Below are 25,877 nucleotides of genomic sequence, written 5' to 3' on the forward strand. Positions count from 1 at the left end.
TAACATTACCATTAGCGCTAAGCATATGCACACAGGCCTGAGTGATCTGAAAATTGTAATCAGAAGAAGTGAAAATACTAATTTAACAATTAATAACCACTGAGTATGGCTTACTGTGTTTTTATGTCACATTATGTCATTCACTCCAAGCTATGCTTTTCATTAGCCTTATACCATACGTCTGTTTGGTTTCCTCTGTGCTCACTTCACAGGATTTAAATGCAGCTAAAAAGGGCATGGCCAGCAGCAGCTCGCTCGGATTTAAACCTACATGCTTTGTAGAGAAGTATTAGGGGTGAAATATGCTTACCGGTCACTTTGTTAAGTAGAGCTGTTCAACTGCTTGTTAATGCAAATATCTAATCAGTGAAGACAGCCTGCTGAAGTTCAAATTGAGCATCAGTTTGAGGTAGAAAGGTGATTTAATAGGTGACTTTGAACAGGGCATGGTAATTGGTGTATTTCAGAAACTATTGATCTGCTGGGATTTTTCACGCACAACCATCCCTAGGGTTTACAGAGAATGGTCTGAAAAGGAGAAAATATCCAGTGATCAAGACGTTCTCTGAGAAAAAAAAATGCCTAGTTGAAGAGAAGAATGGCCAGACTGCTTTGAGCTACTAGGAATGTAACAGTAATTCAAATAACCACTCATTACAACCAAGGTATGCAGAAGAACACCGCAATGCACAACATGGAAATCTTTGAAGCAGCAGGCTAAAGCAGCAGAAGACCACATGAGTGCCACTCCTGTCAGCTAAGACCAGGAAACTGGGGATGAAATTTGACTACAGTTCACATGGGATCACAAATTGGGCAATAGAAGATTTAAAAAATATTGCCTGATGTGATGAGTCTCAACTTCTGCTGCAACAATAAGACGGCAGGATCAGAAATTGGCTTAAACAACATGAAAGCATTGATCCATCCTGCCCTGAATCAATGATTAAGTTTGCTTGGCACACTTTGGACCTATTAGTACAATTTAGGATCAGTTAAACACAGCCTCTCAGTTTTGTTGCTAACATGTCCATCCCTTTATGATCACAGTGTCTACATCTTCTGATGGCTGCCTCCAGCAGGATAACACACCATGTCACAAAGCTCAGAGTTCACTCAAATGGCCTCCACAGTCATCAGATCTCAAACCAGGAGAGCGCCTTTGGGATGTGATGGAACAAGACTTTTACATTGTGGATATACTGTCAACAAATCTGCAGCAACTGTGTGATGCTATCACGTCTGATAAAATGTCTGATGAATGTTACCAGCCGCTTATTGAATCCATGCCATGAAGAATTAAGGAACTTCTGAAGGCAAAAAGAGCCACGACCCAGAATCAAGTACAAGCAAAGCGTGTTCCTTTGTTAAAACTTGCTTTGAACTAAATGCTAACTTTAGAACTGGGACCAAAAACAGTGCTAAAATTCTGATTTTAGCTGGTATAATTTTTATCTTTCCCATATTCACAATTTTAGTTAGCTAATATATGCAAATTAACATCAAGCACTGCAGCTGAGACTGATGGCAAAGTCATTAGTTTTGCAAGTATGTCGCAAACAAAACAAAATATTCGGAGAAATTGAATATTTCACTGATAGACACTTGATATTAACGTTCTCATTGTTCATTTGGATGTAGTCGTGAAAATATGTTCCTCTTTAAAAAGAGGACAGCAGATTTTACGTTAAAGTTCAGTGTATTTCAGTGTGTATTTCAGCTCGGCTAAAAACAAACATGATAGTTTGGGGGGTAATTTGAAGCAATATAAAACAGCATGTTTGCTTTCCATTTGGGAGCGGGTTGTGTTTCACAGGAGGCGAATGAAATGACAGACAGGTAGTCTTTCCACACACAAAAAGTGTCTGCGGCTGCTGTGAATCCTACTAGTGTACCCTGATCATGCAGAGAGCTTCTGTGAAACTGAGAGCAGGGTGAACTTCACAATGAGTCATGATGGTTGTACACGGCGAGTACTTCTTCACAAATCTGAACACACAGTACGAACAGCATACATATACTGCAGACTACTGTGGCTGAAATAAAAAAAACCTGTTTTGTAAATTCAGTCACAGATCTATGGCAATGTTTGATGCATGTGTTTACACCTTGAATTAGCATATGTTCTGCTTTACCTAGACCTTCAGATCCAGATGGCATTTTAATACTGTAAACAACACTCTAATAGGGCTTGTTACAGTACATAAAGTATTAGTTTAATAGTACAGGGAGAAAAAGAAACTGTGATTTGTTTGATATGATTAAACTATTTTAAAGGAAAATAAAATCAGAGCAGTTAACAGTTACATAGTTTGCAATTGCAAAGCAATCATCTGTGTCGCACTCCTGCAGTTTAGGAAGCTTTTTGTTCTTAGCCCTCCTCATCCTCCTTTCCCTCCCTCTCCCTCCCTTCAGTGTACAAAGCAGAGTAAGCCTCTGTCATTTGGGAGAGTCATTAAGCAGAGCCTCGGAGTTAATGTCTTTTCTATTTTCTGCTTTTAAAAAGTTTTCTTAGTACCTCGGTTATTTGAGAAATGTGACTGGAAGAAGACGGCAAATTTGGAGCACACTTCAAAGTAAGCGACCCAAGTTAAGGACAGATGAGGGGAATCTCAAATTCACCTGATACATTCACCAGACACCGACGCTGCTATCTCAGCAAACAACGCAAACGTCTGACTGCTGGCTGGGATCTGCAAATAATGGCACTATTGACTCAAAATATCTCTTATTCTACATCAAGATAGGAGAGAAAATGCATTTTATTAGAAACATAACATTTTACCTCGTGGCACATGTGCAAGTCTGCTTCTAGCCTCCAGACTTGGAAAGCACATCAACAGTTTTAAACACAGCGACAACAAATTGCTTTTGGCAGAATAAGCGATGAATATTCATAGTTCGACAGCAGGCCCTAAAGTGCTGTCTTCATAATGCAATTCTTGCTGACTGCACCTTGACAATGAATAATATCACCAGAAAATGCAATGCAATTAAAGCAACCCCTTGTTCCCCGTCTCCCATTGCCACATGTGTCACTCCCCCACCCCCATGCAGTACAGTGATAACATTAAAAATTAACCAAGCCATCTTGTTTCTTTACTGCAACATTTATGGGTAATAGTGTACTAGTGGAAACCAATTCGCCTCCTGACTGTTTTTTTAAGCATCAGCCAGTCTTTTTGTACTGTATGAGTAAACACTGGTCCTAAATTGGGCGCATAAAGAGAAGCTGACATCAGTTATAAAGTGGCGACAGACTAATTGTCATTAAGTCTGTGGTTAGACAATCTTTCCTCCAATTATTTACACGGCTGATTGCAAATGTGGACAGATGATTAGCTGCAGCAGGCGCATGTATGCTTTATGTAAATAAAAATAATCAGGGGATGCATTTTTTTCACCAGGCTCAAACAGACAGAGCAAGAGCAAAGGCAGTTTTTGTGTTATTTTTCTTGGCCACTTACAAAAAAAAAATCATTAAATGAAATCTGCAAAATGTTTGGTACCTGGCACCAAATAGCACTAAAAGACATGTTTGAACTGTGTTGGTATGCTGATTAGACACCTCAGCACAATTCTGATACTTTTTGTACAAAACTGTGCTTATATAAAAAAAAAACAACCTTGCTTTGACATGTTCCTATGATGCAGTTTTCATGAAAGAGACACACACAGATCTCTCCAAAACAACACTTGGACAGTTATGTGTGTGAACATTTCTAGGCTGTATCTGACAGTGGAGCATTTGAAAACACAAAACAACTCACACAAAGAGAGAATGGATGCTAAACGGTCTTTAACCTGACAGCAAACTAAGTCCAGGTGATGTCTGATTGTGTCCATTTGAGAACAGAGCAGGTAATAGCTGAGCATGGATCGTGTCGTTTGGACAATGACCCATTTTTCTGTCATTTTGCCTCTGTGCACCACCAATCAATGATCACTATGTGACTGAAGAGCAGACGTTTAGCTTTAATTCAAGAGGTTTAAGAAAACTGTGGCATTAACTGTTTAAGAATTACAGCTATTTTTATACACAGTACCCCATTTTCAAAGTACCTGGAAAATCGAACATAAGGACTGTTTTTGATATTTGGAAGAAAATCCTTTGTAGCCAACGACTGCCTGAAGTCTAGAAACCCTGGACATCCCCAAATGCTATGTTTCCTCCCTTGAGATGCTCTACCAGTCTTTACTGTAGCTGCCTTCAGGTGCTGCTTGCTCGTGGGTCTTTCTTTATTCAGTTTGGTATTTAATAACTGAAAACCATGCTCTGTTGGGTTTAGATCATGTGACTATATTAGCCACTAAAGAAAATCCAATTTCTTCACCTTGAGAAACTCTTGAGTTGCTTTTGCAGTACACTTTGGATCATTATCCATTTGAACTGTGTGTGAATCTGAGCAGAGAATATAGCCCTATACGCTTCAAAATTCATCCTGCTCGTTCTAGCCGCACTCACATCACTGGTGACCCAGTTCCACCAGCAGCGATTCATACTCGTGTCGAAACACTGCCACCACCATGTTTGACAGATAATGTGATATGCTTTGGATTATTAGCTGTTTCACTCTTTCTCCATAATTCTCTCTAATTATTATAGTGGTACAGGCTAGTCTTGGTTTCATCTGTCCAAAGACATTTTCCAGAATTGTGCAAGCTCTTTTGACTTTTCTGTTCTTGAGCATAACCAATGGTTCACACCTTGTTGTAAAACCTTTGTAGTCCTAAAGGCATCTCTTGATGGCAGATCTAGGCTTCCCTTTGAGTGTTCTTGGTTGGATATTGTGAAGCTGTTTTTCTTAACAATGGACATAATTATGTGATCATCCACTTCGGCTGTACTCTGCTTCCTCCTTTATAAAATGCACCATATCATTGATTTGGCCACTCCAAAAGTTTTTGCACTTCTTCTGATAGGTTTATTTTGTTTCATTTCTTTGCATTTCATTTCTATCCTCCCTTACTTCCATTAACATCTCTTCAGACCTCATATTGACAGTTCCAACGAAAAGCTATCAAATGCAAAACTTTTACCTGCTTAATTTGTCATGAAATGATGAGGGAACAGACCTCCCTGGCCCTGAAACTGCTTGTCAGTCAATTGACAAATTACTTTTGAGCCTCTGAAAAATGGGGACTGTGTATAAAAATAGCTGTAATTCGGTGGTAACACTTAATGCATTACTTTACCATACTACCAAGGCAGCTCCCTCATTTAAATCACACAGAGTATTTCCAGAAGTAAGAACATTTTTAAATTGCACTATTCCCTGCTGTGTGTGCTACATGTGAGAAAAGAACAACTTCAGACAATGTCCCGCCTTTATTCTCCTGCCATTGCCTGGAGTACATGTAAAGTCAGTCAGCGTGAGCCTAGTGTGCCCTGTTTCATTTTCTATAAAAATTAATTATATATATATATGTTATAATAATAACCTTGTACACATAATGTGCTTAAAAATAGATTTTTTAAGTGACTCAAGAAGACATGTGCTTATATCATCTACATGATATAGGAGTGTCATTTGGTGACCTGAAGTTCTTAAGAAACGCCAGCACTGAAGCTTTGTTTTATGACTGCGTCACCGATCAGCTGCAGTTGATGATTTGAGAGAGAGCCTGGGTGCAATTTGCAAGAATAGCACAGCCGCTTCATTTTTGGTATTCACATATCTTGACATGACAACTGAATTTGTCAGAATTTTTTATAGTAAATATTGTATTTTGTTCAAAAGCATTTTAACCACATTGAAATCATCTGAAATGACACAGCTGTCCTCAGGAGGAGTCCTGAGTACAAAACCAAACAAATTATGAGTCACAATGTTTTCTATTTCATAAAGAAATATTTACAGTTTTCTGTGTTGGCACTTATATATAATTATACATAAAAATATCTTACAATCTTATTATTGTATATGCATAGTCGCAGGATTTTATCCCAAGAGCATATCCATTTAAAAATCAGTGTCTACCATGCTGGTCTATTTGCAAATTTATACCTAGCCCTCATCAGTACAGCTCCACACAAAGTGATCTGTTACCTCTGCTTGTCTCTAAATCAATCCCCAATCTCCCTCAACACATTAAAAATCAGGCATGAACTGACCTATAATCACATACAGGCTCAGACCTGCTGCTGAGGTATGAAGATGGAAGCCGAGGCTGCACCGTAGTGATGGTGCAAACAATGGCAAGAGGTAATAAAGAAATAATAAAAATAAATGGAAACATGGAGATAGAGCAGATTGCAGAGGCGGAAGCAGCCTTCATGTTTATGGATTATGTTCAGGCGTGTTTCCCTCTGCACAGACAAACAACGTAACACTCGCATCTCTACGAAACCTTGCACACCTGGCACAGCAAGGACACCTTCATTAATTACTTAAACCTCCAGATATTACACAAGGATTTAATGATAACTGACCCTGTGTTTTTCACTATACTAACAGAAGGGTGTTGCTAATACGTACCTACTAGCAGTCATTTTAAAACAACCTCAGTTCTTCTTTTCAGGGAGTCCTCACAATGCTGGAAACATTTCTCTGAGATTCTGCTCTATTTTTATGCGACTGCATCTCATAATTTCTGCACTTTCATGCTGTTAATCTCCTGTTATACATGTGTACCACATCCCAAAGATTTCCCACTCATACCTGGTAACTGAAGAGAAGACCACTGAACTCATTGCATATTCATGAAACCAGGCTGAGATGACCTCTGTTATGACATTTATGCTAGAAGAAGTCATTCTGGAAATGTAATTTCATAACCATTTGCTGTAAATGGTCAATTCATTGCTTCAGATATTGTTGTACCCGTTAGGGCCATTAGCGCTACAGGTAAATAATTACTTGTAAGCCAAGCAAACCTCTGGGGTTGAAAAATGATGCCAACAGAGAAGTGCCAAAAAGTTTCCTCTAACGGTCAGTTGAAGTTGGCTCCAAAAGTTAGTTATTCCCCATAGAGCCCCACGTTACAAAGCATGTTTACAGCTTGATACAAAAAGGAGTTTTTGCTTCTGTTGTTAGTCTTCCCATTTTTATAAATCATCTGGTAAGGTGTTAAATTAGGACCACAGGTGCTTTGATTAACAGGTGTGCTTCCATTTATGGATACACCTGGCCAGCCTTGCTAGTCCTAGCTGATGACTCGACCCTCTTGTTAAAATTGAGCACAACTCAAGCGGGCAGAGCTGGTTGGATTCTGGTTATATTCCTGTAAAACAGGAAGCTGACTTGAGTGCAAATGTGAATTTCTGTTGATTTATCAGAGTTAATTGCTGTATTATTAGAAACATATTAAATGTAACTGCCAACTAACTATCTCATTTTGCAGCAACAAAATAAATGAAGTGAGATAACTTAAAAGTTTAACTTAGCAAAACATGTTTCGATCGTTATTGGGATAACGTCTGGTGAGTCCCACCTCTAATGGGCAAGTCCATGTGTTTTAAACAGTCTATGTTTTAGGCATTGACTGTCGAAACAATCCAAAAATACCTTGTTACTGAAATATTACCAATCCAAAATGACCTCTGCTAGAATCTATAAAGAACAAAATCTACCCATGAATTCCCTTTAAAGATTTTTAGCCTCATAAGAGGAGGAACTGCTATTTTATCTGTAAACTGGGATCAACAAACACCAATAGAAGCGGGGGACAGAGTGAAACAGACTGAGAATGAGAAACAAAACAGAGTAACAGGAAAAAAATATGTTGTACTGAAGAGAGCGGTAAAATACTGAAGTGGAAATGGAAGAGTTTACAGTAGAGAATTTTCATTTTGTTATTTGCCGCCACATTAGAGGACCAAAGGAGCAATTCAATTATGGAAGTGGAAGGAAAGACAAAAGGGAAAAAGAAGAGAGCAGGAGGAGAAGGAGGAGAGAGGTAAATTGGAAAATATCAAGTTCAGGCAGGCATCAAAGAAAGAGACCCTATTGTTTTATGTTCTGTCTTATATCTTCTTCTCTAAAATTAATCAGCGTAGAGATTATCACATTTTCCTATCATACAGTGGTTTATCTTTTAACCAACTGCCATTAGTGACAGCACAACTATTAACTTTAACACAACCTCTTGTCTTTTTTTCCTTATGTACAGTTTATATTTCCTATTGTACCATTTCAGAAGTCAATGAACTGTAATGACTGCAATTACTCTTGACAAGCCGTATTTGAGCTGTCAATTAACGGAGCAGGGTTATTGTAATTCCTGAAAGAGGACAGCAGCATGGCTCCCAAAAGGAAAACAAGACCAAATGCCTTTTATCGACCTAATCATTTCTAGGAAGTTGCCTCACTAATACATGACATCATCACACATGAATCAAATGTAGGCAGAAATTACACTGCAAATGAAGACATACATGAAGCCCTCATGTCAGGCGAGGCAGACTGGTGAGCTTAGATACTATAACCATGCGAAATACTACAGCAGCTCTTTTTCTGTGCTTTTAGATTAAATGAGTTGCTAAACTTGCTTTAAATGTCTGATTTGATTTTGTGTATATTTTGGATTAATTTGTGCAGTGCACAGATTATGCAGCGAATTCCCCTCAGTGTCTCTGCACACACACACACTAGTATTCTAGCATAATCAGATTTCTGTGCACATGTGAACAGTATTTGGGGGTTCTCACCGTGTCACGACCAACTCTGTCATCACGAGTCTTTAGGCTGAGCCAAATTGTGAATTCTGTGTGAGATGTTGCCCCACCCTGCAATCGTGTGAGTTCTTAATGTCACCAGGATCAAGGTGTGAGTGGGTTTTGAATCGCCAGGAAAGGGATCTATAGGTGGCTTTTAAACCACCACCTCTGTTCAATGGTTGTCATCCCATGTGCACAAAGATGACATCCTTTACTCCTTTCTTGAAGCATCTATCGGTTCAAAATGTGAACAGTGGGATCCTCGAAAGAGTGTCCTTCCTCTTTTAAGTGCAGATGGACAGCTAAGCCTCGTCCTGATGAGCTGGTGCTACTATGCTGCACCATGTGTCTAGGAAGAATACTCCTGTGAGACATTTCCTTACACATCAGAGAACCAACTTCACCCCTGATTTCCATCCTGTTAAATCTTTGCTTCATTACCACATACTTCAAATAGAACAAGGGTTTACCCAGGCAAAAGCATACATGTGCCATGGCTTCCCCAGGTTCCCACATAGCAGCAAACATCTATAGAGTGGAAGTGAAAAGTAAAGCTCTAAGCTCTTTCAGAGGGACAGTACTTTACCAGTGGATCAGGTATGTGGATGACACCTCAACATCAAAACCCAAGATGTAGAAGATCTATTCAGCTTCATTAAGGAGGACACCAGGATAACAGGAAAACAGGTATGCCTTGACTGTGCAGCAATCATTGAAGAGGACAGTAGTCTATACACTGACACCAAAGCTCTTGTGACCCTAACAACTCACATGATGACAGGGTGGGTCAATGATTCTCAGGACCACCTCCAAAGGGACAACATCACTGGGGGTTTAGAACCTGCAACTCTCCATCAGCTGTTAAAACTAAAGGAACCTCTTGGATGATTGGTCAACTCATTAAAGGCTACCATGGGTGGATGACTGGATGACTGGATGACTGAACTTACACGAACATTACACACTGCTCAAAAAAAAATTAAGGAACATTTTTAAATCATAGTATAGCATCACATCAATAAAACCTCTGGGATATTGATGTGGTCCGTTAATTAACAGAAGGGGTTGTTTTTCCTCCTCGTCTTTTCTGACTGCATTTGGTTGGGTTCAGTGTCACTACTGGTAGCACGAGGTGATACCTCTACCTCTAGAGGTTGCTCAGGTAGTCCAACAACTGAAGGATGGCACATCAATACGTGCCTTTGGCAGAATATTTACTGTCTCTCCCAGCACAGGCTCAACATCGTGGTGGAGGTTCAGGAGACAGGCAGTTACTCTAGGACAGCTGGACAGGGCTGTAGAAGGTCCTTAACCGATCAGCAGGACAGAATCTACTGCTTAGTGAAAGGAGGAACAGGATGAGCAATGTCGTTGTCTCTTTAGGAGTACGTGGGGGCCATACAAACTACTGAGTACAATTTTCAGTTTCTGAAATGAAATTTTGACAAAATGGACTAGCCTGTCGCCTCATTTTTTCACTTCGCTTTTCACGGCGTCTTTGAATTCAGCCCCTCTGTAGGTTGATATTTTTCATTTCCATAAAATGATGTAGCATCCTTTCATTCCTAACAAATTACCCGGTCCATATCAGCATAGATATCCAGCATGATTTTTTCTCCATCGAGACACGATGTGTTCTCAGAGTGTTCCTTTTTTTTCCCCTTTCTTTCTTTGAGCAGTGTATATGGTTTCAGAAAGTCTAATACGCCCACTCTAAATTTGGGAGATGAATAAAGTTTCTCAGTGCTTCATATAAACATTAAAATAAGTAAGTACAAGAAGTTGGATAAGACTCACAACTGTACTTGCTCTGTAAGAAAGTTTATGTAATAAAAAGCTAAATGAAAGCTTTAACAAAGACTGACAAAAAGAGGATTGTAGAATACAGTATACGCGTAAGTGCAGAAAAAATTTGGCACATGGCTCGTCGTAGTGCTGCCACATGTCTTTAAATCCTACATGTCTGGGATGTCTTTGTAATCCCAAAAGTAACTAAATCATATCATTGAGAAGAAAGTCACATACAGTATCTAAGCTTCTGGTGGCTCCAGAGATTAAGTTCCAGACACAATGGATTGAGATGAGCTTAAACTCTTTACTCCATATTCATTTCCTGCAAGTTTTTTTTTTTTATTCATGTCTTCTTCTTCTTCTCAGGCACTTTGATGCTTCCTTTTGCACGCCGTGAGAAACGCAGTCATTAACAACTGCGGCGCTACTGTCGTGGATGGAAGACCTTTCAAATGGCCGGTTGCATTTTTCAACATGTGGTGGGATCTAAGGCTACATGTCTTTTAAGTCTCCCTCCAAATGATGCTCTTTTCCTCTTGATCTTGCTGTTTGCCTCATCCATACACATGAATATGTGCGCACGCTCTCACACACAAACACACACAACATCTGCTCGCAAAGTTCAGACACCGAGAAAGTTCCTTCTGTTCAGACCTCTGCTGAGTATGTGTGTGTACGTGTGTGCGTGCGACGGAGAGCGGTGAAATAATGAATCGTTCCTTCTGTTAGAGTAGTGTTTGACAAATTAAAATGAATGAATTTTCAGACACACACACACACACACTCACACATACTCCACCACGGCGTATGGCAGCTTAGGCCAGGTATAAGGAGAAATACTTCCCATAAGGCCCAGTTCTGACACTGATGGCTTGTGACATCACTGCTCTCCACACCGCTCAACTCCCCAGCAACAAGAAGCTGAAATATTCACTGTCTTTCCTGGCATGCTTCTGCATAGATCACTGCCTTTATTTGATCAATCCGGGCTTCATGTGTCCCTGATGGAAAAAGAAAGGCGAGTTCTAATTCTCCTCGTCCAGCCCGTCCTCTTGAAGCTGCCGGCTATCAGAATCATTTCACGTCCATCTGCCACAGGCCACAGAGCTAATTAAAAACAGCAGCTCTCTCCTCTCGACCTGGGCAGCAGGTCACAGCTCAAATATATATCAGTGTCTGCGGCGCTGAGGTGGGAGCACTGTCCCCAAGTTGTTTTTTAACTGCTGCTGGACAGCAGAGAGAAAAAAAAGTCTGAAGTTTAGAGCCCGTTTAAAAATAGGAGGATGAGGGCAAGAAAAACATTTTGCATTGAGAGGGAGAGGGGTGGGACATCAGAGAGATGGCAGAGCAGCATGGAGTGGAGATGGAGAGGACAGGGAGTGGGGGCTCCATTAGATTAGAGCAGAGTGTGTGGGAAGTGACAGCTTGTAAGTTCTTTGCTGGCCAGTATTTTGAGGGCTGGGGAGTTTGGGAATGTTCATAGACAGGATGTGTGTGTGTTTTTGTGTGTGTGTGTGTATGCGTACATGTGTGTGTGTTTGTTTTTGTGTGTTGGATATGCAGAGTGGGGTTAGGGGCAGGCACATGGACATAAATTGAGAGCAGGGGGAGAGGTAGAGAGACAGTGAGATGGGGCTGGGGACTCTGGGAGTGATGCATATCGGATCAATAAACTTCATAAACGACATCATCAACTCGGTCACCACGAAGACAGCCAACCGCCAGGCACCATCTGGCCCCGTCTCACCGGACCGCAGGATCAGCCAGTGTAACCTCACACACACACACACACACACACACACACACACACACACACACACACACACACACACCGTTACACACGTAGGGCAGTGCAAATATTCACTGCACTCGCTCTGACACGCATGAGCGCACACAGAGACGCTTGTGCCAGGTAGACGCAACTGAGATTGGTCTGAAGAGACAGATATTCAGTGTGTGTGTGTGTGTGTGTGTGTGTGTGTGTGTGTGTGTGTGTGTGTTGTGCACGCACCACAGCCGTTAAGCAGTTTATTCAGGAACAGAGGTTTATGAGTTCTGTATAACACTATATCCTGTAGCATGATAATGACCGTAAAAGAGGCAAAGAGTGAGAGAAGGACAGCCAACTGAGGGAACAAAGCAATATGAAGAATAATTTAGAGGCAGAAAAGTAGGAGGGAGACATGGAGCAGGGAGGTGAGAGGGGGAAAGAGAGTGTCTTGTAGAGACAGGAGGGGAGCTGTGAAGAAAGGTGCAAATTAGTCTTTTCTGTGAGGGTTCAAAGGAAGTGTTATGCATGAATCTTCATCTCAGTATGTGAATGTGGGCTGCAAGCAAATCAGAATATTTCAATTCACAATGCAGAGCTGAATGTTTTTATCCAGATTATATTAATACCTGATAATGGCGTGGAGAGATCCACTTTTTGTAGCCACATTATAGGCGTCTCTGTTTTGGAAGAGCAGGAACACCAGAAACCCATGAAATGATTCGAATGAAAAAGTTGCAATTTCATTTAAAATATTTCTGTTTACAAAATATTTCACCATGCTCAGACTTTGCAAAGGGGCAGAACCAGCTGTCATTTTTATGTTGTTGCCATGGATACAGATACTGGTGCGAAAACCTTGAATTTGAGACTCTTCGCTCCCAGGGTTCACACCAATCAGATCTTCTCCGCCCAAACAAAGTGCCAACACAACTGCTCCCAAGGGTGTACCCACCTCTTAATAGGAATAAAGGAATACATCTTATCAGTGAACAGGGAGAAGAGTCTCTATAATTTGTGTTTTTACTACTTGTACTGCATAGATATCACAGAGAACTGTGCTTTATAAGTGGTGAAAGATATCCGGTTCAAGTCCAGCAGGAGACAAACCCAGCCACAGGGATTCACAAGCTGGTGTACTCCTAGTGCCAGACCCAGGCCGGGAAAAATGCGAGGGTTGAATCAGGAAGGGCATCTGGCCTAAAATCGGTGCCAAATCAAACATGTGGATCCATCCGTTGTGGTGACCTCTTGGGAAATAAGGGAGCGGCCTACTGTGTTTCTGTAAGGTTCAGAGGAGCGTTTTAGTGTGGATTTGTTGCTTTGTGGATATAGGTTTTTGCTAAAGATCTATTAAGCAACCATTAGTAACCATTATAATATATTCCTATCAGGACAGAAATATAAGTGATAATTTATGTCCACTGGTATCATTACACGGTATAATACGAGAGCACTGGCCCGCCTACTCTAAGTTGACCGCTATGGTCTGTGCACTGGAGAGTTTTTCTATAACAGTTAAGATTACCTACTGCTGGAATAAAGTACCAGGAAAGTGTTAAGACTTTATTTCATTTTACATGTTCAGCTGAAATCAGTCCACTTATGTCCATTATTCAAGGTTGAGCTAAATCATTCATCGCTGAATACATCACTGAATATAAATGAGGTTATGATATAATATGATGTTTCGCTCCCAGGGTGCCTCCCTCCTCTCCCTCCTCATCCTGTGTGTGTCGAGGCGCACATACGTAGCCCCGCTGTTCTGTCTCAGCCAGCACACAATTAACAATTAGCGTCATAGCAGGTGGACAGTGCTACATGAAACGAGCACAGCATTACATTGTACCAAATCCCTGACCCATTGCAGCTGCTGGCTCGAACAACTTTTCTAGCTAAAACCCTGCAATCATCACTAGAAACCAAATTTTCCACTTCTTTAAACAGTGCAGCACTTTTCATCTGTGGTAACACGATCGATTGGATGCTAAACATGCATTAGGTAAGACAACGTGCCACAGGAGTGCACTTTCAAAGATATTCTATTAAAAATCATAATGAAAAATGATCACTTTACATTAATCATTAGTTATTAGAAACAATATTTCTGATCTATTTCATGTTTTATGAGTTAAAACCACGTTTTTAGCTCAATATACAAAAAACAATCACAAAAACATGTCTAAGTGACACAATGAGTGTATTTTATCTAGATTATTTCATATAATTTAAAGGAAGGATGTTTCTATTTTAGAGCTGCTACATGTGTAAATAAATGAAAACATGTTACTCTGGCTCACTTCCACTGTTTGCCTTTTGTGCTGTCTCCCTCCCCTCATCCCCAAACAGTCATGGCAGATGGCTGCTCCTCCCTAAGCTTGGTTGTTACTAATTCTTTCCTGTTTAAAAGGAGTTTTTCCTTCCCACTGTCCCCAAGTGTTTGCTCATACAGTGGTGCCTGCTGATTGTATTAGTGTAGAGTTTTTTACACTAATATATAAATATAAAGTAATTTGAGGTGACTGTTGTTGTGATTTGGTGCTACATTAATAATATTTAATTGAACTGAACTGATCATCATTTAAGAAAAACCTTTGTTTTATAACCCTGTATCTGTTAAAACAGACTGCTGGCCAAAGTCAGGCAGCTAGCTAGCACCAGGAATGTGCTGGGCATTGGTTACAATGTACTTTGGCTAGCTCAGCTGCCAATAAATGCTCTAAGCCTGTTATCATCTGTTAACTTAGCAAAAAGACTGATTGTCTCTCTTTTTTATTTTACTATTCTGATCCACCTCTATACCAGAGGAGTCAAAAACTGCATCACATGAAAAAAAATGAAAAAAAGATGAATCTGTAGCGTTTCTACTGGTTTCTCTGTTTCTCATCTAACTCTCTCGAGGACTGGAGAGACAGCTGTCAGCATTCAAGACAGAAAACTGAGATGGAAATTATTCATACCAAATTATTAGAGGCAACACATCTCATTCCCTCTGTATAAAATTGGAATATGGTCTAAATAAAATGCCTCCTACATTGAGTGCCAAGCTTTTGCCATGTGAAAAAGCACTGCAGCTTGTTATTAACAGAATGCCACTTACATTGTATTTCATATAAATGCCTTAATTTCTTATTACTTTAGTGGAGGCAGTCTGGAATTCAGTGCAAACTGTGTCTGCAATAAATAGCTGAGGAAACTCATGAATTTTATGGGTTTTCCTGGTAATAAAATGTCTTGACTGTGCATTTTAGGGCAGAAAGTTTTATCAGTTTTTTTCCCCCCTCAACTTAATCAAGATAAATGGCAAAGAGTAATGGAGCCACTGGAGCTACTTCAGCGACATATACCATTTTCAATACTGGCCACTGTAATCTCTGTGTTGACTGCTCAGCTGAGTATACCTGCCAAACTTGAAACTGTATTTCAGACACTGCAGCCCATTTGGATATAATGGAACAGAAAAGTAATAAAAGACAAAACAAGGATAATAACACACACACACACACACACACACACACACACACACACAAATGCAATCACGAGTCATTACAATAATTACAAAGTGAGTAAACAATTGTTCCTGTGATCCCAGAAGCTGGAAATATCTTGTATCACCTGAAGCAGGTACGGTTAAAACCATATTTTCTGAATCAATTAATCAACATGTATATATATACACCACCTGAAGCTTTTTCATTTTTGATATACTGTAAGTGCACCACAAATGTGCTGTGTGAAGTGAAGTACAATGTGCTCTAAAAAGAGCTATTTTAACATCATCTGTAACCATGTACTGTTTACACTGGTAAACAGTTTACATCATCATCATCACCGTAGAGATCATTCTGGATGATGTGACCTCCAACTCTAACCATAGCCAGGTGCGCACACATTCCTTGTGGCTGTGACCATTTTGACATCCGCAGGCTCTGCATTGGCCTCAGGCTTGTGGATATGATAAAATCGGGCAGCCGATTGCTCACTGTCAAATCACATTGTTTAAATGCTCTGCTAACCTACTGCTGCAACTGTTACATCAGTGCTTACTCTACGATCTATGCACCCACCTCAGCTTCACCTTAGGCTTTTTGTATTAATTATATATTTCACTCTATTGGCATACTGTAGGCTATGGAGCTTCCAGAATATATCCAGGCATTAATATAGTACTTAACCTTTGTGTCAGAAGCAGTTCTGACAAAAAGGTTGATACTTTAAAGCTTTTCATTGCTGTCAGGGTTAATTTACAGTAGATGAATATTAGAATCTAAGTTTAAACGTATACTCCGCATATGCTAGCAGGCTTTTAAAGTCACCATGGAGTCACATGTCAGATCTTATAAACCAGTGCTTTTCAGGGTTAATGTGAGGATACATCCTCCACAGCAGGTCTGTGAGACTAGAATTGGACTCATTAATGTCCCAACGAGCACTTGAGATGCTACTATGCAGAGAACCTGATATGCAGAGAAAGAGGTGCCTGGGCTCGTTGCGTGCGTTTGTTTCAAAGTTAGTTCAGAAATTGATGAAAAACATAATAGTGGCAGTAGCAACATAAGGAGAAGTGATAAAAGCTCTGGCCAATTTTAAGATCAACACCTGTACAGATATTTGGTAATTTAACAATCGAATATTCTGATATCTGATAACAGCCGATGTTGTTTTCTTTCACACACAACCCAAATAATCTAATTTGCCTTATATTTGATATCTACAGTTATTTATTTGCTTGTTATTAACTTATTTACTCTCTGCCAGACTCTGCTTGTATCAACTTGTTGTTATGTTTGTGTGTTGTCAACAGGAAAGTTGCAGAGTACCCTCTGTTGGACAAATTATCCAGTATCAACACTCATAACATGAATGTTACGAGCTAATATCAGCTGAACATATCAGCCTGCTGATAAATTGGTCAGGCTCTAATAAAGCTGAGAAAATCTCTACCACTGACTCCCTCTTGCTAATTTTAAAGGTTAAATCCTCATCGCACAGTAGCTAGTGTTTTTAAGATTGCAGATCGTTTTTCTTCACTGTTTACCAGCACGCCACTAAAACCTGCCTAAATGTGGTTGGTCGGTAGTGCTAAGACACAAGCAAACACAAAAGAAGAGCTTCAGGCACCAACAATCCTGTCCCCTGCCCACAGATGCTCCACATCCACTGCATATATACTTTCATTATAATAATCATGGAATAATCTGTAACTATAACAAGGGCTCCTCTTTGTTTTTTTTCTTTTCGTGTACAGCAGCAGGGAGCACACTTCAGCAGGGTTGCTTTGACTGTAAACACCTTCATGCAGGTAGTGTCTTGTGCAGCAAAATAATTGCAGTCCACTATCATTAAGCCGCTCTCAATGAAGCCCCATTAACTTAACAGGAGTACATTATCCTAGTTCGTTCGAATTAAAAAGCAAAGTCAAACTTGATGTGAACCAGAAACAGAAGCAACCTCCCCGCCCCCCAAGTAAAAAAAAAAACTGTTTATATAACCTGAATCCACGTAGCATTCTGAAAAGCTCTTTGGAGGTGGTGTCTGTCGTTAAAGGGGTGAAAAAGTTGCTGTCTGACCGTTTACGTGTACAGCAAGGCCACTGACAATTTCACTCAATAACACACTGGGGAGCAGTTAGTGGTCTTAATGGGGAGTTAGTTATCTCAGAGTGCAAGCAGAGCCTAATAAAATCACTGAAGGTCTCCATCTCAACAGCTATTGTCACTGAGGAGCTGATTCAAAAAGGTGCATATCCCAAAATAATTTACAACGCTGGCTGAATCTATATCACACCACTCTGCACACCAACGGCACACTACCATCCCTGTGCTCGACGCTTAGTTTATGAGCATTTTTTTCAAAAGATTGACACTTACAGGATATCTGTAGCAACTAAGAAATAATATGCAAATTGCCAGCATTTCAAAAAGAGCTGGAGAATAACATCAAACAAATAGACTGTGAAGCACAGCTTACACAACACAGGGACCCTCATATCTCTGCTGTACAATTAATATAAAAGAACATCTCCCATGCACCTAAAATTACTTAATAACCTTGTAGATTTGATTCACTGAAAAGCCCGCTTTATCTTCTCTTGATAATGTCCTGTGTCTCTTCTTATGAAAAGGGTCAGTTATCTAAATAGCTTATTATTCATAGCAATTGACATGCGAGGATTAAAAGAACTTTTGTGCTTCTGCAGAACACTAATTAATACACCACTGTGGGATAAGAACTGTAAAATTAAAATTTTATCTCGGGCGGTATTTTGTTAGACACACTTTGTGCTCGAGACTGCAAAAGACACCATACAAACACGAGTGCGTGCTCAAGACACAAAGCAAAAGGGTAAAAGAAACACCTACATTCGGTTGTTGGGGATTATCTTGTGTCCATCTTTGTACCATGTGACCAGTGGTTGAGGAAACGACGCGAGGGGAGGAGGGTTGATGAGGGCTGCTCGGCCCTGAGTCACCGTCTTTCTCTGCTCCTCGGCTGAGAAGTTACCCAGAACTTGAGCAAAAGAGAGAAAGATGAAGAGCATGAAGATCAACACCAAGGCATCACAATATATTTACAGCACAATCAGATATGCTGGTGTTGCCCCTACATCATCATAAAACTGTTGGTCTAGAATCAGTATTGGAACTGACCAATCACGCTGTCTTCACAGTCAGTTAGCATTAGCCAAGAAGTTAGCTAATGCTTTTTAAACCGACCACTATCAACCTAACATGGGTAGCTGAAATTTGGCTAACGGCAAACATAAATTGATGACCTGGAATGCTTGCTATTTGTTCTAGGAGAAGGTTTTATATAAATACATGTTTCAAAACTATGACATCACAACGATATGACTGGTGAGCAGCAGGCTTGATCCTCGTTGATTCCAAACATTATTATGAAAATGCAGGAACAACACCAACACAGGGAAATCAGTTAGATCACATTTAGCCATATAAAAATGGGGCTCCAGAGGTGTAGTGGGTAATTCAAATGTGAATATGTGATTGAAGCACACAGGTCCTCCAAATGACTGTTTTCTTCTTGCTGTGCTGTTTGCTGTCCGTATGGGAATGCATTTAATTTACTGAGAAGTTTTCTTGTTAAAGAAGGAAGAAGATCTCAAGTTTCAAATCTGGCATCTGTTAGCTAGCAAGCTAATTAGCGTCATCGTTAACGGGACCATTTAAAATTCAAATCTGAAAATCATCCCCGTCTTTGAGAGCATTTTATACTCACGCTGAGGAATTTAATAAAAACTGAACAGTGCATACCTCCAGGGATGCCCTCCAACAGCCGACCAAACATTAGACAAGATTTTAGTTGGCTTGGTTTTGATTCATCTTCTTTGTAACAGAAACAAATACATGTTTCTTTTCTTAGACAGTTGACAACTATGTAATTACTGGATAATTCATGCTACAGTCACACGAGCGAAAACAGTGGTCGGAGACCACAGCACAACCAAAATTATTAAGACTGTGTGTGATGAACTTGTCTAGCTGTCTTTAAAATGGTTGCTTTAAAGACGGCTTCAAAGTAACATTGGCCTGTCAAGACGTCAAGAGAGGAATGAAATGAAAATAGGACTGAGTTAGCCTGCAACCGGTTTGAGATTTAGTGTCGTCAATCTGCAAATGAACGAAGTCTGTTTGTGACAAATCAGCAAGAATTGCAAATCTGGTGCCTTTTACTCACGTATGTTCAAATTAACTACTTATATTCAGATTTCAGGCAGAACCTCATAGATTTAAAGCACAATTTCAGAAATTCCTCCACAAACAATGATGCAGTTACTGCAGGACAGAAGTTCTAACTGCAGTGACAGGCTCTTGGGAACCTTGGTTTCATATTGGAACAAAACCAGAATCCAAGTAGTTGGGAACCAGATGAGTCAAGTCTCCGTTTGCAAAGAGACATATCGCAGACGAGTTGCTTATTGGTGCAGACTGACTCACTGATTGCAACGTGTGGTCGATCTGACTGTACGTATGAATTACACTGGAATCATTTCTAAACCTTTGCCAGGTTAGTCTGAGAGTGATTGGAGTCAGCTTTTGACAAGACGTGTTGTCCCCCATTATGCATCCCATGCAACTGCCATTGAGGGTGTTGCACAGAGGAGCAGATCACTGCGGCAGTAACCGAATTTAAAAAATAATAATGCAGTCACAGAGAAACCACAAATTTTACCTAGTCGCAAGAAGGTTGAAGTGGTATTTTTACTCTAATGTGACAGAGCCATTAGAGAGAGTACAAGCAATGTGGTAGCCAAACATTTACAAAGTATATTTTGAACTCAAACATGGCTAATTTGAAAAACACAGCGTTAGCCACTCAGCATGGTCTCTCACTGTAACAGTCATGTGTAGTTGGATAGCTCCACGCTTACTGTTGTGACATGTAGGGCTGGGCCATATCATACCGTTCACGGTAATACCGGTATAATGTTAGGCAATGATAAGAAAATGAAATATCGCGATAGAAAATGGGTAAAATGCGCATGCCTTTGTTTTCATATGTGCATGGCGGAAAAAGCATGGCAGAGACGGAGAATGAGAAGGGTGAAAGCGGATTGTTGAATGAAACGGATGAACCAGAATTGGTTTGTAAAATGGTGCAACTTCAGTGGTGTGGAACTGGTTTGGCTTTCGTCTGTCAGACACACACCAAAGCACAACTTTTGGTAGAGCATGCAAGCAGGCCGTCGTTATTACCGTGTTTTTCGGAAAATAAGGCACACTTAAAATCAATCCTTTGATTTTCTGAAAAGTCGACAGTGCCCCTTATAATCCGGTGCGCCTTATGTATGAATTCTGGTTGTGCTTTCTGACCTCGAACCGATTTTATGTGGTACACAGCGCTCAAATATCTGTCAAAAAATGTTTTAGTATGTTAAATTTTTATATAGCTTTAATGCACATAAAAAACATTGAAAATACATTGATGGGGTTTTTTTGGACTAATAAAGTTGTGGAGTTGTAAAGTATTTTGTCTTGCGTCAGTTATATCGTTATCGCAAATTTTCAAATATATATCGTGATAAATATTTTTGGCCATATTGCCCTGCCCTAGTGACATGTTCAGAGTTAATATCCTTTTGCTGGTGGTGTTAACTGGCACCTTGTGCATGCACAAGAAAATTTTATATCTGAAAGGGTCAGAGGGAGCCCTCATTTCGTAAAAGGTTAGCGTGTCAAGATATCCTGCTGCTCTTCCGCTTAATAAAATTACATGCGACCAGACCTCTAGTCTTAAGAAATACAGTTTGTATTTTCAGAACTTTAGCACTTGTAATAAATAACAATATTTAATGAGGCAATATTTGTAAGATTGTAAGAATTGAGCAAAGCTGAAGCTTGTTAAGTTTTAATTGTGCACAAAACAACATCCTCAGTTGTTTTACTCAGTTTACTTTAAACCAGCGTGTGTGTCCGTGTATGCTGTGTGTACTTACAGGCCACCTGCACCTCCGTTCTCCTGTGTATTACTGCTCCCATCCTGTTCCTCACCATACACTGATACAGTCCTGCATCAGTCCTCTTCAGGGACGGCATAGACAACCTAAAGATTGACACATGGAGAGGAAGATGACAAGGGTAGGTTTTTCTTCTCAAAGCTGTAAATAAAAATAAAACTGGGAGTGATGTCTGGAGACCAACAAGACAGAAGGGAACCAAGGTGGAGGTCTGGTTGTCCGTATGCGTGCACTCTTGTGTAATTCCCTTTCATGTCCTTGATCTCAGAAAATGGATTGAGCCTAAGGTTGTAAAAGTTTCCAGATAACAGAAGGCAGAGAGAGCATATGCACAGTTTGTGTACATGTATGTGTGTCTGTTTGCGTCTGTGCGCCGCGTATGAAAAGGTTTTTGATGTTTGTGAGGTCTTTTTTTTTGCTGAGAAGGATTGTTAATGGGGTTTTAATGGACTGTGCTTCACTAATGGGAAGCTTGGCATAGGATCTAGGTTGGTACCATGCTGGACAAATACACAAATGCACACACACACACACACACACACACACACACATATATTCTGCACAAACCGGATAGACATAGCAAAACCGGACATCGCTTTGGGGCTCATTACGAATACCAGGACAGCCAAGTATTTAACTCCCAGGCTGTCAGTGCATGCTGCCAACATACACAAACCCGCAGACACAAATACACACATGTACATCAAAGACTCACAAACCCAACTCCATTTGAATCAGGAATGACACATTACACAGCAGCTCTGATCCTAAAACAGATTTTGATATTGGACACTTTCTACCACCAATCTATCTCTCTCTCTCTCTCTGTTCAGCTACATTTTCAATAGTCTTGTGCAGCGGAAACACCACGTTTTTAAAGTTCCAACAAGTTGTTAGATTTCTGTCATGTACCTCTATATTTAGATACAGATATATATAGACAATGCAGTAATTTCCTAGTCAGTTTCTCTGACAAGCTTTGCGTTAAATGTGATTGACTGCTTTGAGAAATAAAAATCCATTTTGTTTTTACAGTAACAAAGACACGATGTGTAATACTGTGATCAGAGACTGCACTGAAGAAGAATGTAAATGTAGGACGGTAGTCATTTTACATTGAATCTGAAGTTTATCAGACCAGAAATTATTAATATTTATGTGTTTTCAACAGGTTTACATTATTATAAAACTGTATGCATTGCTTTGATGCACAGCATATGTTACCTCCCGCTATGCAGTTGTACAGCACGTAACTGAGATAAGTATTGGCTTGAGGAAAAAAACACATGCATTGTGAGAAATAACTTTGTCAGCCAAGCATGTTATACAGTTTTGAAGACAATGCAGTAGCCTTGTCATAAGTGTCCCTGAAAACAAAGCAAATGCTGCTGCCTTCTTTTTTTTCCAGAGTCTAACTTGTCTTAGTGATGTTTTTATTCCAACTCACGATGTGTAAAAAGTGGCAGGCTACTGCAGTTGAACTGACAATGATAAAAGAAGCCGGAGCTGAAGCTTCCATTAATGTAAATCATTGTCACTTACTGTTCATATGAATTCTCCACTGACCAGAGCTTTAAACTAAGATAAAGGATGTAGAAAAATAAAATATTCCAAAGTGGATTTTACTATGTGGAAGCCAAAAGCATGTTTCTGAGTTTATGTAAAACCAAGTGGATCTGTGAGACCAGTATTAATTGTAAATTTGACCAGAAATCACAGCAAAGCACAGCTATCGAGCACTGCTTGGTCCCGCTCCTGTAGCAGCAGCATGCACAAAGCTGCAGGCCGTCCAATTTGCTGAAAATGGTCTATATATCAATGGCAGAAAGGTGCTATGCATTGCAATAGCTGAAACATCAGGATCTAGTGAGGTTCAATATCTCATCCCACACTATATGTCTTCATTTAACTGAGAATAAAATATGTAAATGAGCATATATAAAGTTGCAAAGGTAGAACACTAAAATCAGGCTTACCAGATGGCCACATCCTCACACACACACACACACACACACACACACACACTCACTCATATTCACTGCAGCTTGCCAATTCAGCATAGCCCGAGCCTCACCAAACTAAAGTAGCCAGAACGCTGAGAGCAGTCCAGAGCCACACTGCACCTCCTGGCTCGAACAACGACTGCCTACAAAACTGCTGGCTCAACTTCTCCCTCCCTCAGTGTGTATGCATTCCCAAGATTCCCTCCATTTCTGAATGATGTGAAAAACAATTTTGTTTCACAGCTGCAGTTTTGCCGAGAGGAATTGCTTAGTTCTTACCAACCAACACACACAGGGACAGAGAGAGAGGGGGCAGAGGAGGAGAAGGAGAAGAAAAAAAGTACAGGGCAAAAAGCAAAGAAACAGCACAGACATATTGATTGGGTCCCCTCCTCTTTACCCACACCATATACATATTTATGGTGCTAATGTAATTATTAATCTCACTTTGGCTCTGCTGTCCGAATACTCTGACCTCTACACACACTCCATCGCTAACGGGAACAGCTCTTACTCTGCAGATGTTTGTATGTGAAAGGAAGGATATGAGAGAGACATATACACTGAAAGACAATGAGAAGATCCACGACAGAAAGTCTGACATAATAACCAGGCAGTGGCTGCTAACTGACCTGTACTGTGGCGTCCAGTCAGTGATGTTGCTGTTGTTGAGAGTCCAGCGGTACTGCAGAGGCCAGCTGCCTCCAGCCAGGCAGGTCAGCATCAGTCTGTTTCCCTCTAACACCACCTGCTGCCCCTGTCCACCCCCTCGTAGGTAGGGAGCCACTTCTGACAGACAAACAGAGACACAGAAAGGAAAATGTGTTATTTGTGGTGTTTGAAATAGTCTGCTTTAGTCACTCTGAGACAACACGGCTGATTTCTGCTGTATTCATACACCACAGAAATTGTGGCCTTTGCACAATAAGTTGAACAAAAAAAAAAAAAGTCTTCTCTTATTTTATTGAGAAGAGTTTCAGACTGGAATCAGAAAATTCTGTAATAATGGTTTTAGGTGCCATTTTGCAAATGTCAAATCAGATATGAAAACTCATTTCAGGCTTAGAAAAAGACATCTGACATCAAAGCAATGGGGAAAAAAACTGCTACTCCATCTACAGCTGCTTTATTTGTATGTAGTTTTTTTCTGCCAGACTGTCTAGAGAGCCCTCACCCCATTAGTGATGCCTGTCAAAGCTTTTTTATACAGACACATACACTAGTTTTTTCCACAAAATTGTACTTCAGCATTTCAGAAAACCTACCAATTTTAAATAAACAACTAATATCTCAGATCAAACTGCGTCATAAGTTATAACACTGATTTTAAGACAGACCAAGAGAAAATGTGTCCCAACAGATGCTCAGCGCAGGTAGGACATGTGATGCCTGTCCATACACTTAGACCTTTTGTTTCCTGTGTAAGCCCAAACGGCTGAACCGAGCGCATGCCGGCATGCATGAGTGCTCCAACACATCCTATTTCCCAGCATTGATGTGCATCAACGGTCCAGAAAAGCAGCAATTCTATCACATTTACTCCCTGGAAAGGCACCACGTAACTTGACTACTTCTTCTGAATGCAAACAACATCTGCTGTTTGTTACTTAAAGCATATCAAATTCCAGCATAGACTGCATGAAGACAAAGGTCAGGCTTCACAGACGCTTTTAACCCTTATGCTGAAAATTAGATTGCATCCTGTTCGTCAGATGCAGTGTAATGTGGAATTGATCAGACTAAAAGGTACAGATGTGACGATGATTAAGTTGTTCACTCAAGCTTGTCAGATTCTGTCAGGAGTCTTTTGACCAATGAGCATGCCTGCAGTATAAACATCCTTTCACTGTAATGGTAATCCTGGGTTCCTCACCTCCACGTTTAGCTTTTTCCATCCTGACAGAGAGCATTTTCCCTTTCACCACATGTATTGTACTCCTGAACAACCAAGTATCCAAGCACAGATATTGTACAATAGTGCATTGTACAGACACTCACAGTGCCCAAGCTGAATCTTATGATAAGCCTGTTGAAATCACTTGGCCTGCCTTGCAAGGTGCAGCTGCTGAATGGCTCAGCTGCTGTCCAAGCAATGCCATCCAGTCTTTAACTTTCTACTCAGGTGTGCGGACCTGGCTCACTGTCACACAGCATAGGGGCATCAAGGCTAAATAGGCT

At 40.3% G+C, this 25,877-nt stretch overlaps 1 protein-coding gene across 1 annotated transcript in view; it reads right to left on the reverse strand.

Moving 5' to 3' along the window:
* The window catches only part of LOC116312365 (protein sidekick-1), a 262,760-nt gene that overhangs the window by 146,165 nt on the left and 90,718 nt on the right, over positions 1-25,877 (reverse strand). Inside the window, exons 2-4 of the mRNA XM_031729765.2 lie at positions 24,332-24,488; positions 21,676-21,782; positions 18,581-18,728 (exon numbers count right to left, since the gene is read on the reverse strand). Coding sequence (XP_031585625.2) covers positions 18,581-18,728; positions 21,676-21,782; positions 24,332-24,488 — 412 coding nt within the window. The remainder of the gene's footprint in view (positions 1-18,580; positions 18,729-21,675; positions 21,783-24,331; positions 24,489-25,877) is intronic.

The sequence above is a fragment of the Oreochromis aureus genome, linkage group 6 (genome assembly GCF_013358895.1).
Source record: "Oreochromis aureus strain Israel breed Guangdong linkage group 6, ZZ_aureus, whole genome shotgun sequence".
NCBI lineage: Eukaryota > Metazoa > Chordata > Actinopteri > Cichliformes > Cichlidae > Oreochromis > Oreochromis aureus.